General features: G+C 40.5%; 1 protein-coding gene across 6 annotated transcripts in view; it reads right to left on the bottom strand.

Moving 5' to 3' along the window:
* Nucleotides 1-21,759, bottom strand: part of tox2 (TOX high mobility group box family member 2) — a 99,826-nt gene that overhangs the window by 46,388 nt on the left and 31,679 nt on the right. For 3 of the 6 annotated variants that reach the window (XM_026914994.3, XM_026914987.3, XM_026915027.3), the window contains exons 2-3: nt 14,475-14,564; nt 2,655-2,714 (exon numbers count right to left, since the gene is read on the bottom strand). In XM_026914994.3, coding sequence (XP_026770795.1) covers nt 2,655-2,714; nt 14,475-14,564 — 150 coding nt within the window. The remainder of the gene's footprint in view (nt 1-2,654; nt 2,715-14,474; nt 14,565-21,759) is intronic. The other 3 variants (XM_026915010.3, XM_026915003.3, XM_053228011.1) reach the window with 1 other exon arrangement.

Raw genomic sequence — 21,759 nt, forward strand, 5'->3', positions numbered from 1 at the left:
GTTCTTTCACGCCTTTCATTTCCTGATCAGTTTCACTTAACGGAATACTGAATTACTGTAGTTTTACACTACAGTAAATATTCAGCCAATTATTATTATTATTATTGTTAACACACAAAATCTATCTGCAGTATTCTACACTCTGATCAAAATTCAGGTGAACACTAACTGGTTGAGGTGTGGACGTGTGTCCAGTTGTGTACACAGAAACACTGTGCCAAGAAGTTACCATCCTTCTTTTGGGGAACTGATCAATTGTTTCACAGTAATGATGCCAATAAAATTATTTAATCAGTCAGCAAACCTGCTCTGACGCAACACTATAATGGGCACAAAATATCCGGAAAGTGCTGATGTGCAGTGCGACAAGGCAGGGAGAGAGAAAGCTGTAGCTGCTTTTTGGCACAGCATTTCTGTGTACACAACTGGAAATGCATGTTTACACATAACTATACTTTATTTATATAGAGCCATATAACCATATCTATAACACTAAAAATAGTGCTTCAATTGATGTTTCAACAGATGGTGCAGTGGGCGGGGCTTATATATATATATATATATATATATATATATATATATATATATATATATATATATATATATATATATATATTATTCTCTTTTAATAAACGATATCCATCTTTGACTCGTCTGAAAAATCCTAAACTGTTCCCTATTGGTCGAATTTAACACCTTGATAATTAATCGAGTATCTGTGATCTAGAACGTGGAAGTAAGTTATATTTTGATTTGCTTCTTCTTCTCCATTTAATCTGCAGTGAAATCCCTGACATTGCCTCCTAGTGGACACGTTCACGTGACTTGCAACGTGCAAGTATGAAGGCAGACACCCGTGTAACTGACAAACAGGGACACAGGAAGACGTTTTACATCAAGGGTGCTGGAATTTTAGCAGCATAAATGTGACATACGCTATGATATTATGCTTTACACATCTGGGCAAAAAAAATGGGCCATGCCTAAAATGGCAAAATATTAATCTTTTAATGGTCTTAACAACAAATCATTGGTCAGGAAATTAGCAAGAATGAAACATACAGATAGAGGAAGTTAGTATGTGAGCTTTTCCCTTTGATTTCTTTAAATGTTTAAGTCTTGTGGCTCTTGATGGGCTGCATCAGATGTGGCAGATAACTAAATAACAACTAATCTTTTAAGAAAAAAAAAAATCCCAGAAGATATTTTTGGAAAATTTTATACACCCAGTGTGTTATGTATTGGTTAGAATTTTACACCAAACATTTTAATTATTATCCTGATTTTACCTTTGTGTACAAGAAGACTATATAAGTGAATTTCCCTGTTTCTAGCTTTTCCCCAAACAAACAGTTCACTTCAGCAAAAGTAAACCAGCAAAGGAGGCACAGGAGCTCTCAGGAGTGCACTTGTTTCATTCTTGCTTATGTTCTGACCAGTGATTTGTTGTTAAGACCATTAAAAGCTTAATATTTGCCATTTTGGGTTTGGCCCTTTTTTTGCCCTGGAGTGTATGTCTTCAGTTATTTTGATTCGACGGATGATATTTGATGTTCTTTTGTGACATGGTTGAAATTTGCTTAGGCAGTTAGATGGTACTGTAGCTAACTTACCTAACAACATTGCGTGACTGCACGGCAACCACAAATGTCAACGTCAAATGTCATAGGTTAATGTTGATTTTTTTTTTTCAAACAAAACATAAATAAAACACACAATAAAAATATTCTGTGTGTATCGCTGAAATACAAACTCAAAACTATTCCATTTTAAAGTTTGTTTATTTCTTTATTGGTTTCCCCTATATATATTTTTACTTTAGCAGACGCAGCACCCCTTTTTCCCACGTCCTTGTTACCCACACAATGCCTTGATGTGTTCACAAATAGAGAAAAGTATAAACCAGGTCTGATTCTCATGCAATTCTAAATTCACTGTATGACTGTGAGAGAGAATAAAAATAGGTTATTACTTACCCTTCAGCTGTCCAGTAAATGACACACTTTTTTGAACTATATAATCACACTCTTACAGATAGAAGCAAATACACATGTTTGGAAATCTACCCATAATCCTCTGCTGTAAAAAGAACAGCAGTGTAAGCTGTTGAATGAAGGAAAGTATGTATTTGAATGATAAAAATAAAAACACTCTTGTGCAGATGAAATTATTTTCATTTGAATGTGTGCTGTAGTTGTAGCACTTGTACTATACATATGTATTTTAATAACTGGCATCTAAAATATAACTACATTTTTTAATAATTATTTGACTTAAGGGAAGTGCTGCTTATGAGGAAAAGGTTGAGCAGAGCGACATATGCTATGATGGAGTGATGAGACAGGATAAGAGGAGTGAGGGATTGCTCTGTCTGTTTATCTGCTTCTGTTTGCTTAATAGGGAGAAGGCACACAACCCAATCAGCAAATCCCCAAACACAAACACTACCATATGGCCTACGACATGTTCCTCACAGCTGTGTGTGTGTGTGTTTGTGTGTCCGTGTCATTGACAAAATGGATTCATCGATTTTTTTAGGAAATTGGTTCAGAATTATTCATCAAGACACAAATTCAAGTGCACAGTCTATACGATGCATGATATGTCATATTGTCCAGTATGAGGCAATGATCAGGACAGGAAGTGACTCTTACCTGACTTGGGGAAAGGAACTCTTGGTTATTTTCATTCATGTACATGTTTTCACCATCAAACTGTGAAAAGAGAGAGAGAGAGAGAGAGAGAGAGAGAGAGAGAGAGAGTTAGTTCATGTTTGCCCCAAAAGTAGACCTAGGAAAAAAAGACTGGCACATAAGACAGGAAAAGCCATAAATCACAAACATAAAACACACACACACACACAGAATGAGACTGAAAGAGAGAGAGAGAGAGAGAGAGAGAGAGAGAGAACCCAACAGAGAGAGACTGACTTTCTCAGTTCATTAATTACAGTTCATTAGCTGAGGGGTAATTAGGCCAGTCAGGGGTGTGGATGCACAATATGTGTGTGTGTGTGTGTGTGTGTGCGACAAGGACACACGTGTCACAAGGGGTGTCAAGAATGCAAAAGCGATAATTATACTAGCAGATCTTACTGTCATATGCTCTCTCTCTCTCTCTCTCTCTCTCTCTCTCTCACACACACACACACACACACACACACAAAACACAATACATATGTCATATGTCACACAAACACACATGCACAGTGCAGCTAAACGGGCAGAACGGCCTTTGGCACTACCACTCGCTCCCACAGCCACCTCTGACACAGTCTGTCTACCCACACACTATACACCCCAGTGTGTGTCTGTGTGTGTTCTCCAGTAGTAAGCTCCTTCATCGTTTGTGGATGAGGCTTACAGTCAACTCCGGAATTATTGGCACCTTTGGTAAAGATGGGTAAAATGGTTATGAAATTTTGTTTTAATGTTGTTAATTAGCTTCAATCTCACATTTATTCCATTGCATTTAGTACTTTGTGTAACCTTCCTCTGCCATCATAACGACACTGAATCTTCTCCTATAATGCTTGATGAGATTAGAGAATAGAGAGCAGGGAATCTGAGATCGCTTCTCATTACAGAATCTCTCCAGATCGTCCAGAGATCTCTCTTGTGGCTTCTCCTCTTCAGTTCACAGCACAGGTTTCAGTAGGGTTTAGGTCAGGAGACTGGGATGGCCATGTCAAAAGCCTGATTCTGTTATCATGTACTACATATGTACGGACTTGGAAGTATGTTTTGGATCACTGCACCACCAGAAAGATCAAATCATGGCCAAGTTGGAACGTCTTGCCAGTGGTATCCAGATTTTCATTTAAAATCTCCTGGTACTTCATGATGACATGTAACCCAACAAGGATTCCAGGGCCTTTGGAGGAAAAACTGCCCCACAACATCACAGATCCCCCACCATACATTACAGTGGGGATTAGGCTCTTTCTGTATAACCATCCCAAATGCCAAACCCCAGAAACTCTATTTTTGTTTCATCTGACCATAGAGCCTCACTCCTCACTGTGCATGAGGCCAAAATACACCAGTTACACTCCTCTTCCGGGCAGGTTCATCACAGCTCCGATTGTTTAAATTATTGACCAGTGAACATTTACAGGCATGCAGCTAACTTTATAGCCACTGCGTGATTTATGAAATTGAACACACATTTGTGTCATTTCATTTGTGCACTCTCTAATCTTCCCCATGATGATGAATGACTAAGGGAATTTGGTCATTTAAAGGGAAGAAGTGAATTTGGCCTCTGTGTTACCTCATATTTATAGCACAGTGAAACAGGAAGTCATGGATGACCACTTAAGAGTTCCGAAACACCTCGCTAAGCTCTCATCTAAACTTCAAATAAAATATAAATGTGAACATACTTCAGGAACAGTCTGTTCATAAGAATAAGTGGTTTCAATAATTGTGGTTTTGTTAAAAATGTTTTTGATAAGGGATTATTTATTACACATATAGCATTGTTAAAGTTCTCTCATATTTTCCGTGTACGTAAGGTAATTTTTTTTTCATAAACTCTTCTTTTTACCAATCTTTACCCTGGAGCTGAGTGTATATATAAAGCCTGTCTCATCCAAACACAGAAACACACTTTTCTTCTCTGAAAGTGATATATTAAGCATAGGGACTATGGAAACTTCGCCAACTTGATTTAGAACATCATTAGTACGAACAGAACTAAAATATGACTTGTGAATTGTGTGTGTGTCTGTGTGTGTGTGTGTGTGTGTGTGTGTGTACATGCGTGTGTGGGCATAAGATGAGACTCCAGCTGCCAGAGTAGAGTCTTTTACTCATGCAGTACTTCTCTGTCTGACACACAACAGCACCGTGGCCAGTGTGTATCTGTCTGTGTGTGTCTGTGAGTGTGTCTGTGAGTGTGTGAGTGTGTTAACTCTCAGTGACTGTGACAGTTGGGTTTCATGAGGTGGCTCAGAAACACTCCGCACTGTGACACAGAGTGCAACACCGACAACAAGATGGCTACCCCTCACCCCCTACTCAAAGTTGCGCATGCACACAGACACACACACACACACACACACACACACACACACACACACACACTCCCAACAAAGAGCTATATAAAATGCTGTATGTAAGAGTGTGTATGTGGTTGTGCTGGTTTAAATTTAGTGTTCGAAATTAGAGCAACCCCCCACTCCATCTCTGTCTCTCTCTCTTGCTCTCTCTCTCTCTCAGTAAGGATTTGACACCTCACTGTGCATTTGCGCTATGCCTAATGATGTGCCAATCAAACAACTGATAGAGAGAGGCAACCATCCAAAATCTGCCCTCTGTGTGTGTGTGTGCGTGTGTGTGTGTGTGCACGTATGTGTGCTTGCTGCATTTTGTTAAAAGTTAAAAGTAAAAGTAACAATGATAGCTTGGTTATACCACAGGTGTATTTAGGCAAAACAGGTCAGCACACACACACACACACACACACATTACTATCTTTATGAGATTTTCAAACTTAATTTTTTTCTTTGACTCAAACCTATATAATCTCGAAAACTAAAAAGAAATTTTTTTTTTTCTTCTAATAAAAGCTTTTCTCAGCCAGATGTCTCCACAATGTCAAAATTGTCATTTATTTCCACCAACACACACAAACACACACACACACACACACACACAGAGTCTCTGCTGGGGAGAAGGATCTTTGTTTCTTTATGGTTTAAAGCCTGAACAAATGAGCCAGAACAGCTGAACTGCCTCCCTAATTAACATGCAAATGTATCCAAACGGAGACACTCGCAGACACCTACACAAATTACACTTTCTTCCACAGTCACTGTGTGTGTGTGTGTGTGTGTGTGTGTGCGTGTGTGTGGCACATATGTGCGCATGTGCGTATGCACAAGCAATCAAGTCAACCGCTGGAGAACCATTCGCCATCGTCTGCTGGTCTTAATTAGTCCTCAGTGTTTGGATATGACACTCATGCCGTCTCATTCATTGCACTGTTTCCCCAATTCTGCTCGTGCACTGAGTGAGAGGGGACAAAACAAAGCCGCAAGTTAACTAGGTTTATAAAGTGAGAAGAGATTTCAAGGAGCGAGATTCTGAAATCTAATTTCAGGAACAAGTGATTACATGAAAGTGCTGACACGAGAGCTACCGCAGGGCATCGTTTCGCCGCTGATGCTGGAACGTACGAGACGCAGCGTGCAACACAACTCGACTCAATAATAAATAATCACAAAAACACGTTGTAAACTTGCCAGTTCAAGAGGCTGTATTGGATGCACGGCTTCCCTTAAGCTAATCATAAATAGTCAGAATGGTAATAATGACTGGCAGATATGAAGTGCAGTCATCTTTACAGTTTCCTGCACAGCACCATGCCGCCCCGTATGCAGTCTCACACAATCAGACTATGGTGTTGTCTCAACATGGCTTAATGACAAATAGAAAAATGTGCTACCTCAGAGCAGACTATACTTCCTGCATTTTTCTGCTAATCTACAAGCATGTTCATTGACAGCAACACTGCACTATTATGTAAATGGTTTACAGCATTTACATAATTGAACCATTACATATTTGATATTGACTGGTTAGTCAAAGCATTGATGAAATTTTTTTCCCCAAAATGGTGGCCTTAATGTAAGCCTAAGAAATCTACATTCCTGGCATGAAGTTTTTTTTTTTTTCCTTCTATGTGCTGAAAAGTAATTTTCAACATTTCTCTATGCTGTGTGTTTGTGAAAGCTTTGTCAGCTGCTACCATTAGATTAGAGCTGCATACATTAGATCATAAGGACAACAAATGTCAAACCATTTCATACAGTGTACGTGCACAACCCAGCCAGGAAAGAGAGAGAGAGAGAGAGAGACAGAGAGAGAGAGAGAAAGAGAGAGAGGCACTTCAGACAGAATGGTTCTCTTTCATATGTACGTGACGAGAAGCTTAGAGCATCAAGAGCATCAATCCCTTTGAGGAGTTGATGGAAAGCGCATTTCTTTTCTATGTACATGTGTGTGTGTGTGTGTGTGTGTGTGTGTGTACTTTGCATCCATTTCATTCCTTGCAGATTTTTAACTTAATGGCTTCCCTGCTTGAGCACCATCTACAACAACTTATTATTGTCCGTTTCATTTTCTATTACATATATGACTTTTTCACACCAGTAAATCCCTGCAGGGAAGTGTAGCTGTCGATCTTACTCATGCCTTGCATAATGCTCATAAATAATTTGATACGATGCATAAATATCTTTCTGATACACAGAATGATGATAATGTCATATTAAACTCCATACTATTGCTCGAATAGCTGAGATTCCTCAGCTGGAACACTAACACAGGCCAAAGCAAAGTCAGGCTAACAGTGAGTCCTGGTTTGATTAACTCCGACAGAGGTGAATGTAATCAAATATAGCTCTGTAGGAGTAAATGTATCGCGGTAGGAGTTCACTTACCGCGCCTGAGCTCATTGGCCATAATGGGTTTATATTAGTTTCCATTCCAGCAGGCATGCAAAGCTTTTCATTTCAAATGTTTAAACGAACGTGGCGCGATATGTGTTTATAAAAACCAAAGGAATGCTAAACAAAAACGTGTGACCCATGCTTTTAGGCCTCTGCTGGGTTTTCTGGAGAATTCTTTCATCACTAATACACATTTCTGATTGACACAATTTTTTAATGTAACAATCTTGCTTTCTGTAGGCAAATACTTCTACCGCAAACTTTGCTCTCTCACACATCGTTTTTGCAATCCTTCCTCCCCTTGTTCTCTTCCTTTTGTCTCTCACTTTCTTTTTCTCACCCTCACTCTCATCCTCCCGTTCTCTTTCTTTCTCTCACTCTCTCTCTCTGTCGCCGTCGCTGCACGCTGTGCCGAGATTTTCTATTACCAGTCTAATTGCACATTCCGTAGTGACAAGAGCTCATTAGGTCTTAATTACACATGTGTTATTTAGTACAAACATCTCCATTCGGGTTCCTTTTTACGTGGTAATTGTACTGCAGGGACAGCCGTTTGAGACAGGGGCAGATCGGAGTGTGCTACGCTGACTAGGGAAGGATGGAAGTAGGTCAGGAACAGTAGCAGTAAACAAGCAGTGCTGGAATAAAATAATACTCTCTTTTTTCCTCTCTCTCTGAACACACACACACACACACACACACACAAACATTAGGTATCATGCCAAAGCCATTGAGATCCAATGCTCATGTAATATTTACGGTACACTAATAGATAGATGACAGTTTTTTTCTGAAAGAGAGAGAGAAATACACACACACACACACACACACAGATATGATGGCCCCCTCCAATTCATTTGAATTTCAGAGAAAGCTGAGAGACTACATTAATACATTTGTGCATCATGCATTAATGTGTGCACTTGTGTGTTTGTTATGCATGTGCGTGTGTGTGTGTGTGTGTGTGTGTGTTTACTGGTGTATGCGTTTGCCTTTCCACAAATGCACATGATTGGTAATGCATATATCTATTTCATTTGGAGAAATGATACTGAGCGACTGAATCAGGTTTTCCATTTTTCAGTGTCCAATTATTTGTACTCTTCTGCTGTTTTCTTGCATTTCCACCCTTTCTATTTCAATCCAATCATTCTGCCTGTTCTGCATTAAACTGTGCTCAAATATCAATTAGTCCTTCTTTATATTACACCTGGTGACCTCCTTAATTCACTACAAGCCTCCCGTCTTGCACATGTCAATCTGGTGACTGACACACACACACACACACACACTCACTCAAGGGGCAAACTTCAACTGCACACATCAAACAACAGCAAGGCTGCCAGTACTGTATTCATCATTTCCTCTTTTTTTCTACCTCAATCAGGATAAAAATAAAGAGCAGTAGCTGTAATGACAGTCGCTCGAGCTGCTGTATCCTCCATGCAGGCTGAATAATGTCCTAGCACTGCAGAATCTAATAGGCTCCTTCTCTCTTAGATGTGCAGCCTAGAATGGCGCTTATGAAATATTAATATTACACAAAAATATGGCAACTCCGACTCACTCCATCTCTCAAACTCTAACGCAATTGACTATGCAAGTCTTCCAAATCAGACATAGAGGAGAGGAGAGGAGAGGTGGGGGAGGGAATTTTACTTGAATATGAGGAGCATGTCAGGGGGAGAAGAAGAAGGGAGGTGGGAGGGGGGATGAGAGAAAACGGGCAGCAGGAGAAGAAAACACAGGTAAGAATAGCAGATGTTTGGTTTGATGGTATCAGGGCAACACGGAAACTGAAAAAGAAGTGCTGCCCTCCCTATGGTCTCTCTCTCTCTCTCTCTCTCTCGCTCTCTCACACTTACAGACACTGTGGCCACAAAACAACAGACCCTGCTAGCATTAGATAAGGAATATTGCCAACTCTCAGACCAAGACAGAAGCACCTGTTAGTTTGTTGGTTAAACTCAAACTGAAAGTTTGTGTCCCCCCTCGGTGGGCATGCAATCTTTTGCCAGGACTGATGTGACTGATCTCAACATGTGGAGATGCCATGAAGCCTGGCTTAATTGTCAACCAGTGAGACTCAGTAAAAATGCTGCATTAATGTCTTCCTTTATTACTTACATGTAAATGTAAATGTATGGATGTATGATGGATTCTAATTGTGACATGTTGATAAAAGACGTAAAACCATTTAAACAGGAGGATAATGACAGCTGTTGGGCAAAGTGGAACAAACTATAAATCCCATCTTATTTCCAGAAGAGTGAGTTATTGTGTCCACAAGACAGGTAATGATCTCCCTGGACAAAAGATTTGTCGTGTCTGCTAACAGCCGCTCAATAACTTGGTTGAAGGCAACATAAAACCAGCTAGTCAGTTGTTGGCAAGCCTCTGCGTGCAGAATATGTGAAGTGCAGAATCAACAGAGATAGCACTGTGTAAAAGGTGACAGCAGAAGCCAGCATTGGCTCGTGACCTTAGATTTGGTGGGGCAGGAGGACACTAATAACGACAAAGTCGAGAGGCTATCATACTTGACTTATGCTACAGGCTACTGTCTAGTGAATTTTTAGAGTATCCCTGTAACAGACAGTTGCGAATCGTCATCATACAATCATCCAGCATACAGTCTAGCAGCACCTTTTCAGCAGTATTAGCTGTATCTTTCTTCAACTGTGTTCAATACAGCAAGTGTTTTTCCCATCGCCAGTGAAGCGCACACAGAAGATCTAATATCATTAACCAGAGTTGCCAGGTTTCAGCAAAATTTCCAGCCCAACTCCATCTCAAATAACACACAAAAGACCTGAAACTAGCCTGAAAAGTTTGGGCATTGGAAAAGGGAGACACATTTTTCTTCCTTTTCTCATGGGAAACAAAGTCACTGCTTGCATTCGCATTTCTGATGTACAGACCTTATCCCTTGCATAATCCCATCTTCCAAAGTTTATAATAATTCTTACAATATAAATGGTACATAATAGACACTTACTGTTTGTCTTTGTTTGTAGAAATATATTAGATTTAATTCCAATTTCTTGCTATAAAGCAAGATCTCGGCAGTCATGGAGTATTTTAAACTCCAATTTGGCAAAAAAAACCCCAAAAACATGACCCTGGCAACCCTGTCATTAACTGTCCTGTCAGCTGCTCCTCCACTGATAATGTTCAGCGATTCCTGCCCCAATGGGCCTCTATTACCCCTTGTTGCAGTTTCCATTTTTGGCCACTAGGTGCAATAATAACATAGAAGCTAAATTGGGCAGTGAGTGCGCTGCACCATGACTGATTCTAAAAAAGCGAGTAAATCAATGGAACTTGATCTGTCAAAAAGCACCATTTTTTAATATAACTGATCGCTCAAAAGAGTTAATTAGTATATCAATGGGATTTAAAATGTATGGAGTTGTGAATGAAGACTTCCATCCATCCATCCATACACAGGCAGTCTAGAGGCTATTCCAGGGATCTCGGGGCATGAGACACCCTGGATGAGGGGCCAGCCCATCACAGGGCACAATAGCACACACACTATGGATAATTTGGAAATGCCAATCAGCCTGCAGTGCATGTCTTTAGACTGGAGGAGGAAACCGGTGTACCCGGAGAAAGCCTACGAAGCACGGGGAGAACATGCAAACTCCACACACACAGGGCGGAGGTGGGAATTGAACCTCCAACCCCGGAGGTGCGAGGCAACAGGACAACCGCCCCACCTGCCCCTGTGGATGAGATACCACTGGCAGAAGGACATCACCAATTTGGTGTAGCAATAGAACACCCAGCAAAGGACGTCGCTGAATTTACAGAAGGTTCACTCGGTCCATCAACAATGGGATAAATACAGTATATGAGATTATCTGGAACACAGAAACAGGTGCCTACAAACACTCAGTAGAAGTGTGAACTATCACAAGACACTGGAGGAATCCTTATCTGAGATGGTTGGTGTTCCTGAGCACCCCAAGCCACTACTATGTCCAGGCCTTTGCTAAATCTATGCTGTTTTCAGCCAGTGGATGTTAACGCTGTACCTTGCATGATTCCAGCTGTAACTATGTCTCACTACAGAAGCTATCAGCACAGAAAGGCTTTAATACATGACAAAAAGCCAACAAGAGACAGTGCACTCATGTGCAGGGAAAAGGTCTGAAAGAGTATAGGGGTGCAAACTGGTTGCAGATATCAATAATTCATCTTGATTGTATCATAAACCTTAAAAATTGTCATGGGACAGGAGGCCAGGTCAGCGTTAACAACTACAGTGAATTTTATTTCCCTTTATAGATTCTCATATAATTACATGGCAATATATTCAAATTTTAATTCTTAGTACATTCTGGATCACCCCTAATGATGCCCTACTGAATATTCCCTACAAATATCAACACACATTATGGGTGTCTACTAATGGTCATCTGTTGGACACTAACTTATTGCAGTGCATTGTGGGAATGCACCAGATATTTTCCACTATGGTTTTTGGACATTACTAAATAATGGCCAAACTATCATTATTAAAAACGAAGAACATCATTCTGTTTATTCTAATGTATTTTTAATGTAGCAAGCCTGAAAGCTGCTGTCTGATTATTATGACTGTATGCTGTTTCTGCATTAATAACTCCAATCAGCTAACATTAGTACACCACATCACTACATACAATACACACAGAGCAGTGAAATGTCACATTACATTCCAGCAGCATACATGAGATTATAAAATGTGAGCCTATATTCCAAAAGTCTAATATTTCTGTGTTTTTGGCTCAGAATTGTCAGCCATCAGTCTGCTTGCTGAAGCTTCTGCCTCAGGATAAGGCCGCTGTGGAGTTGCTATAGAGATAGCATGAAGCATTAGGTTGTGCCCTTTAGAAAAAAAAATATGGGGAAAAAAGAAAAAGACAGAGAAAAGCACAGTTCTGAGAAATAAAATAATGGAATGAACTCAGTGTGTGTGTGCATGCTTCTGCAAGAGGCTGTGTATCTCTACATGTGTGTATGTATATGTGTGTGTGTGTCATAAAGGTGAGCAGATGAGCGGGTGGGACGTGCAGGAGAAGGTTATTTTGGCAAAGGAGCGGATGTTCAGCTGAACCCATTTTTAACTGAAGCCCGTGTGGAGTGATGTACAGATACGGAACAAAGGCCTTAAAGCTCACACTCCTCCCCTCAGCTCCCCTCTACTCCACCACAACACCTGACACAGAGTGGAAAAAACAACAAAAAAAAGACACATTTCCTTTAAAAGCTGCTTAAGTGGTTGCTCTGTGCTGAACCATGTGCCGCTTTGGTTAGACTTCTTAAAAGAAGGAAGAGGAGATGTTTGATAAAGGGGAGATAATTTCAAAACGCATTCATATGCAAATGCGCGTGCCGGAAACTTTATTTAGATTGTTCCTCCAAGGCTGCGATGAAGTGATGAGCGAGGAAAAAAAGACATCTAAGACAAAATTAACTTCAACTTAATAGACAAAAAGAATCCACTTTATTCAAATACAAGTTCCAACACCTTTGATTCCCTCCACTTCTGTCACACTCTCTTTCTCACACACACACACACACATAGTGCTCATTGGAATGATTTGTGTCGTATCGTGCTGCAGATTGCATTTACAATATTGGCTTGAGATAGCGTATGACCGATAGCCACGGTGCGGAGTGGTGGGCTCGGAGGAAGTGCTCTGTTAGCACTCTCCTGCTGATAAATGATTTAAGAAGGCGCCTGAAACATCAATACCATCTCTTTTATAATTACAAAAAAAAAGAAGCCACCCACAAAGTTGCATTGGCAGGACTCAGCTCCAACAGCGAACTGAAAAGATAATTCAGAAAGCTCAGATAGTCCTGAAAAAGTCTTTCGGAAAAAAAAAAAGGAATTCTTTATTCCCATTGTCTGTCCTCCTATATGTACGGCATGCAGATAAATTCATAACACAAAAAAAGATCTTGCCGGCTTCACATTTTATTCATCTGTTTTTCCAATTAGCTTTTTTTGTTACGTAAAGCTGTCTGTTTAGGGGAAGGAAAAGGGAAAAGTTAACTTTTCAACTTTTCTGAGTGATGATGAATCATTAATATGTGTGGTGGGGGGTGTAAGGAGCCAAAAGATTTCCTCTTTAAGTCCTGAAGGTTAGAGTTTGGTTATCATTATTTAGTTGGTGAATGGAAACACTTAACAAAGCCAAAAATGTAAGTGTGTGTGCATGCATAAAAAAGAAGGAGAGAGAGAGAGAGAGAGAGAGGGGAAGGGAATAGCTTAGGACTTCTAGCTCAGGTAGAGAAAAACAGGATTTGTGTTTATACTGGCTACTCTATTAACAAAGCCTATGTGTGTTTGCCAAGGCGTGTGTTCGGCCACATGCATTGTTGCTCGCATATAAAATGGAGGCACAGTCACTCTAAAGATTGTGCCAAAATGGCACCAGAAATTCAGCTTCCACTAGAGTGAGAGATTTTTCCTCTCAGAACCACCATTTTGGATATGTTTTGGTTGGTGATAAAGCTGAAACTAAATATAAGTTCAGGTTATGGTCACAAATGGTCACCTGGCATAGCGAACAGTGAACAAAACAAGCACATAAGGCTTCGACATATGGGCTCACTGGTGTGGCTGAATTATCATTAACTCACCATGTCCACTACTGTCTCTCTTCAGCACTCACTCAGAGGCCATTCATATTCAGGAGATCCTCTATTTCTGATTCAAACTGTAAGTGTGTGTATGTGTGCGTGTGTGTGTGCGTGTGTGTGTGTTTGTTCAGTGCCGGGCAGGAGTGGGGGTGGGGGCATTGAGTTGGGAGCCTGTCGTGGGTGTGAAGTGTGACCCCATGGGGACACGCTTCGTCGTGGCTGTCAGTCAATCACATGACCCTTCTGCCTGGCAGCTTTCTAACCACAAAACCACCCAAGAAAGGTTTTACCATCTACAGAAGGCACATAAGAGAGAGAAAGACATAGTGTGACGGAGAAAGAGAGAGAGTGGAAGAGAGGGAGAGATGGAGGGTCTCACCCCTGAAGAGGGCAGTCTTTTCCCGTCAGGGTTGGGCCTCACGGGCAAACCGCTGTACAGCCTAGCACGATCTCCTACACTGTATCTGTTCTGTAGAGGAGAGACAGGGACATAGAGAGACACAGAGACACAGAGACACAGACATAGAGAAAGACGGAGACAGTGAAATGGGACAGACACAGACAGACAGGACAATGCAGACAGAAAGAGAAAGAGAGACAGAAGGAAAGAGAGGACAAGAACAGGGACAATTCAGTGTCATGTCCATTGACAGCTCTAGACATTTTGATCACAAGAAATGATGACTCTGCTCAAGTGTGTATGACGACGTCTCGGAGCACGGTACGAGTTATGGGAGGAACTTTTGGCGTGGCCCGCAGTCAGGGATCTCCTCCGCATCGCACCATGTGTGACGACGGGTTGGGAAAACACTAGCGGCGGGAGGGTTGGCAGGCTAGGTTTGGGAGCCCGAGCAATCCAGCATCTAATGATTCACACAGCACTCTGTGCCAAACACACACACACACACACGCACAAACCTTTATACACACTGCATAGAGGCCTCGAATCTCATGCAACTTGTATTTCTCTCTTATTTGGCCAGCTAAAGAAAGACTGAAGTGTAAAAGATTAACAGATGCTTGTGGCAACAACTAATTAGAGCCTCCAGTCTGCCCAGTATCAATCTCTTTCTCTTCCTCCCTCCTTCTCACACACTTGTTAAACCACTTCTGCTCATTGCAAATGCCCTGAACAAGAACTGGGGGGGGGGGGGGTAAATGTTTTTAAAGAATCTGTGTACTTTTTTTCTGTCCATTCTGTAGATGACTGTCTGTGTTTGTCTATTATAGGTGGGTAGAGTAAGGAAAAATCTTACTCAAAGAAAAGTACTAGTAAAAATAATGTCATGAAGTCATTTGTGTACCTACTTATATAAGACCAAGACAGTATCTACTGGAAAAAAAAAACTACTCAAATGATGCATGAGTCAGTACAAAAATTATACCTGCTCATTCATGCAATTATCCAGTCAGCCAATCATGTGTTAATGTTCACATCGAACATCAGAATGGAGGAAAAAATGATCTCAGTGACTTGACCGTGGGATGGTTGTTGGTGCCAGATGGGCTGGTTTGAATATTTCAGAAACTGAAGATCTCCAGGGATTTTCATGCACAACAGTCTCTAGAGTTTACACATAATGGTGTGGAAAAAAAAACATCCAGAGTGTGCAGAGTTATAAGATGCTTTTCTGCTCACCATGGATGTAAAGAAGAGTTATTTGAGTTACCACAGCCTCCCTGCCAGCTCAGATCAGTCTAGCCATTCCCCTCTGACCTGGTTCATCAACATGGTGTTTCTACCCATAGAACTTTTGCTCACCGGATGTTTTTTTTTTTGTTTTTCGTGCCATTCTGTGTAAACTCCATTTTGGGTGAAAATCCCAGCAGATCAGCAGTTTCTGAAATACTCAAACTAGCCCACCATCCAACACCAACACCCATTCCACATTCAAAGCCACTGAGATTGCATCTTTTGCCCGTTCTGATGTTTGACGTGAACATTAACTGAAGCTCTTGACCTGTATCTGCATGATTTTATGCACATGTGCTGCTGCCACATGATTGGCTGATTGGATAACTGCATGAATGAGCAGATGTTCCTTTTAAAGTGGTTGGTGAGTGTGCAAATAAATACGAATGCAAATATACTTATGCACCTATGCACACTAGTATCTGAGCAACTATTTGTGCAGAAGTGAGAGTGCAACATTGAGGATGTACATTATATGAATAGTACAGAGGTCCAGTAAACACTGAATAAAAAGGTGTGGAAAGAACTGTAATACAGTGCAGTGGGAGTTCAGGGGAAAAGTACAGAACAGTCCAGGTATAAAGTTCAGGCAGATGAGCTGCACTGCTCATAATGACTGCACTGTGATGTGGTGGAATTGCCCATTTCAAATCCCCTCACAGAAAAGTTCTACATACTTCTGCTGTGATATAAAAAAAGAAACATCAAACCATTTATGTAATTATTCACCGACTGTCTAGGTGTCGTACTAGAATGAACGTAACTCAAGAATGAATGTAATAACAAACATATGTAATAATAAACATAACAAACATGTGACAGTTTTCAGTGTCAGATGTGGTACATCAAGTTGGCCACTGCTTGCATCTTTCTGACTTATGAGACGAGACTTTCTCGCACTTTTACATGCTTCTAAACTTAGACATGTAACCTTTTCTTTGCACCTCCTGTTAACCACTGCACGTGTCAGTAAGGCCAAGGCGTTTACAGTAACTGCTCGGTGCACAACAGCCACTCTTACACACACACACACACACACACACTAATTTGCAGCTCACACCATTAGAGAGACTAAACTTCTAGTTTTACAGAAGCTTTTACTCACTGCTAAAGACTGTATAAAGAAATGCTGTAGCTGAATAACAAAAGCAACAGCTTACACAAAGGACTACCTCTGGAGTTCAGTCTTCTATGGCTATAAAGAAATGGGCACATACATACACACACACACACACACACAAAATTGTGCACATACACAGGAGACAGATAGAGATTAAGTGTAATAGGTTTATCAGCACACACATGCCAATGGTATTATCCAGGGCTGCTCAATGAATCACATTTTAATCATGCTCAGTTTGTTTTTTGGCTTATTTACGTGGCTAACTAGACGGAATTGATTATGATGACAAAATTTGTCTACTTGGCTAACGTTAGATGTCAGTGTTTATTGATTCTCTTGCATTAAATCATGAGCTGGACATGATTATTTATTTCAAGGGAAATTGTATATATAGAACTTAAAAGATGTTTTTTATTAATAATTAATGAATTACTTGGCTGAAAGAGCAGTCTTATATTTAATACCGAGAAAACTAATCATGATTATTTTTTTTAAGCAAATATCATGCTGCCCTAGTACTGTCAATCACAAACTGTCACCAACCGTGTTGTTCCCCCAGGCCACGCCCAGTTCACCTCTACGGAGAAAACTCAGTAGTCTGAATTATATAAAGCCTACTGACACCAGCACACAGCCAGTAGAAGAGTGGTACTGTGTAATAAAATAAAAAATACAGTGTAGTCACTTGTACAACAGTGATCCACACACACACACACACACACAGAGAGAGAGAGAGAGAGAGAGAGAGAGAGAGAGAGAGAAACATCTGCATCAAAGAGAAGCACAGTGGAACAGCAGCTGCTCGAGTTCGGATGCAAATGCAAGGCCTCGACCACAAGAGCATTATTACATTTTGAATATTGGATATTATTACCATGCAAATTGCACAGGGCCAGAGATTAAGTTGCAATTATGGTCTGAAAGCCATGGAGGCCAGTGGAATTATTCTATATTCAGAGTCTCTGCCTGCAGGGACACGACAGGGACAAGATGCTCTTAGTGCTCTATCAGATTTAGCTGTGATACTCAGATATTAGGCTGTGTGTGTGGTGTATGGTCAGTGTAAGCATTAATGTACATGTATGGGCCTGTGTGTGTACACTGTATGCATGCGAGTATACATACTATGGTCTGCTTAAGCTTTAAAGTGCATGTAGGGACCTGTGCATGTATATGTGTATGTATGTGTATGTGTGTGAAGCTATGTGCCAAGTCAAACACTGTAATATAGACGTAATAAATCTACCCAGTGTGTCGCAACATAAACATCAGCTACGTGACAAGACTGAAGGTTTTACACATTTTACACAAACACACACAGAAGTTTAAAAAATGGGACGGTTCACAGGTACTGTTGTGTTTTGTTAAAAGCAAACACATTTTCTTACAATTAAGTAAAGAAGTTCTGAACAGTCAATCTATGTGCTATTAAGGCGATAGCTCAGGCTTAATAGTCTGATTCCTAACAGCTGTGAACTAAGTGTATGTCGCACTTGTGTGGGTGTTGTTCTGGTGTTGATTTTGATGGCAGATCTTTTCTGGGACTGTGACCTGCACACACACACACACACACACACACACACACACACATACACACGCACACACACACGGAAACAGATGAGGGAAAAACATAAAAATATGCATCATCAAAACAACTGCAACTAAAAGCCTCTCTCTCTCTCTCTCTCTCTCTCTTGCAGCTTTTCCCAGGCTCTGTGAATCCTCATTATGCAAATTGAGAAAATTGCATTTCAGCTGCTCATTGTATGTGTGTGTGTGTGTATGTGTGTGTGTGTGTGTCAGCGGGTTCTAATTAAGATAACGCAGAGAACGAGGGTGCTGGGTTTGTGGGGGGAGGGGGCTTACTGAACAGTGCACCTGCAATTCAATACTGCTGTTTCTAAAGAGCCCCCACACACAAGCACAGGCCACTGCACTCGGTATTTGGATCCACTGCTGATTGGAAGGCATTGCTGATGGGCGTTGCCATAGGAACGAACCAGTAACCCAGGGTTACATATCCATAAAAATGTGGCCAGGATGTGGCTGCTGTTAGGACACGAGTGCAGTTTGAACACTGACCACCTTTGCCATCTTCACGCGGGCGAGAAGGCAAACTCGCCTACTGAAGGTTAGGAGTTAACTGAAGGACTCTCTGAGAAGAAAGTTGTGTAAATTAGTACTGGGGTGTCCTGCGTAAGGGTAATAAGGCCTTTTCAATTCTTTACATACTCATACACACACACACACACACACACACACACGCACGCACGCACGCACACTAGTTCTCCAGGAATCAAGCTCTCAGCTCTAAGAATAGTAGACATGTCGAGCTTGTTAGTAATGATGTGGTATAAATGAGAGACTTCGACTCTTTAGACTCCCCAATCTGTCTCTCTGTCTTTGTGTCTGTCTGTATCACTCTCAAGGAAAGAACTGTTGAATGATTCAGTATTCGAGTGTAAGAATAGCACACTCTTCCTGCAGGTCTAGGGAGAGAAAACGAATAATCTTTGTAAAGCAGCCAATTAAAGATCAGGGTTAGTCATTTTTTTTAAAAAAAAAATCAGAACACTTTTAGTACTATTTTGTATTTTTTTTATATATTTCAGCAGCTTCAATTAAAAAAAGGTATGTGAGCTGGGTGGGCATTCTGACCTGTCAGTCAGATTGCCTGTCAGTTCAAAAGCTCCACTTTTTGCCTTTTTGCACTAGCACTGAGTATAGATCGTGTGATGTGTTGATGTGTGTGTTCATGGGGTGTGGCTTTGGTAAGAACACCGAAGAGAGGGACTTTTCTGGGGTGGATTTTGAGTTTCAAAACAGCTAAGTTCAGCTAACCACCAAAATCCCTGACAATACCTGTAATATCACTTACCTAACAATTTTTCAGCTTGCATGTTTTTCTTTTCTTACTTGTGCATGAGTGAGTTTTTAGGGCTCAGGTGTGAAGGTCAATGTACAACATGCACCAACAATATGTTCCTAAGAATCTTATATGACAATCTCTATGAAATCTTCAAACCTTTCATAGAGCTCATTACATAAGTAATACAAAATGATGTCACATGAGTCATTTCATTCCCAGTGAATCGGACAGCCCGTGGCTGAGGAGCAACTGGTGCCGTTCTCATTCTCATCCCTAATCTCTCATCAGCTGGTCGCATGGTCACGTGTACAATGTGAGTGTGTGAGCTGTTCCAAAGGAAACGCATTTGTGTTTGATGAAATTAATGCAGCCTTCATCCTCGCAGACAGGTGGCGCTCCCCTGAGATAGCAATACTGCGCTGGTGAAAAGTTGAAATACAGTTTTTAAAAAAAAAGCACACCTGCGTTCCTTGACAGTTGCAAGACAAATTAAGCTGAGAAGGTGCTTTCATCAGTTGAGCCCTGCTCTCTGTTCCTTTCTTTAGGGATTATTGCCTTTGCAGTAATAACATGCACGCTGCATTAAAATAATCTCCCATTTGCATGACTCATGCCACACAAAAGAAGGAAAGAGTCACCCAAAACGTTAAAGCAATCTACTTACAACCATCTGTTCCTAGACTGAATCACGGCCACAGTGCTTGTGAAAAAAGCAGTCCGAATTCTGCATCTGCCAAACGTAATCAGCCATACTGCAATAACCGAGAGGACAAACGTGGTCCCTAAACTTCTGACAATTCCAATTTATTTGTTCATCAAACAAGTGCCAGATGGAAAAGTTTCATCGTTTAACCCTATCAGACCTGTTGTCCCCATATTGAGATTAAATTCCCACATTGTCTTTAGAGCACTGCAGCTTCTCAGCTCTTTGAGAGATAGAGGCACTTGTTTCCATGATGAAACTAGAGATATCGAACTAACTAGAAGCTGCTACCTGTTGCACTGCTCGCTGTGTTAAAGGAAAGTATATGAAGATATATGAAGATATGTAATATATTGAGAAAAATTGTCACAATACAGTTTTCTGCAATATCACGAGTATCATCAGTATTTTCATAACAAATATAAACTGTGAAATGATTTTTTTTTTTCAAATCTGGATTTGATGTTAAATATTTGTACTAAATCTTAAAATGGTAAAAATAATGGTATCTTCCCTTATTTTTAGTGTTAAAATAATTTCTTTTTGTTAAGTCAGTATTTCACGCACTCTTTTGAACGTTAGCAAACCTATATACTCTATCATGATACATATTGTGTATCAAGTATTGTGATATAATACGATATTTTTATATCGCCCTTAATACAGAGCGAGGATTTGGAGGAGTTTTGGAGTCTTTTGGCTTTGGTAGGTTCCACCACAGGCATCTGGAGTGTTTTAATCAAAGGTTTAAAGAAACCACAGATGTATTTTATCAACCCTGGTTGGCGAATCACAGTGAAACAGTATGTCTTCTGACAGTAAGAAGGTTGAAAGATCTGAAATAATTACTGTCTAAAGTGCACTTAAGGTTAATATGAAAGCAGAAAGCACTGTACTAAATTTGGTATGACACAGTAACTACACGAAATGAATTCCACATGCCTATAAAGAGTAGCTGCAAGTCATTAACAGATATTCGGTGACTGCTAACATGTCTAGGGTTTTATTTATGGAATTAATACAGCAAAATTCATAAGTGACATCTCATGTCCAGTCACTTTTATTTATACAGCGCACTTAAAGACAAGTGTCGACCAAAGTGCTGCACAATAAAATTTTGGAAAGTGGTTCAAAAAGCAGTGAAATAAAACACAATCCAAATGTGAAAACGACTCAAAAGGCTGGGAGAATAAATATATTTTTAAACTGGATTTAACAATGTCTACCTCCGTGCCTTTATAAAAGACCAAGAGAGATAAACATGCACTGAATTAAT

The sequence above is a fragment of the Pangasianodon hypophthalmus genome, chromosome 2 (genome assembly GCF_027358585.1).
Source record: "Pangasianodon hypophthalmus isolate fPanHyp1 chromosome 2, fPanHyp1.pri, whole genome shotgun sequence".
Lineage (NCBI taxonomy): Eukaryota > Metazoa > Chordata > Actinopteri > Siluriformes > Pangasiidae > Pangasianodon > Pangasianodon hypophthalmus.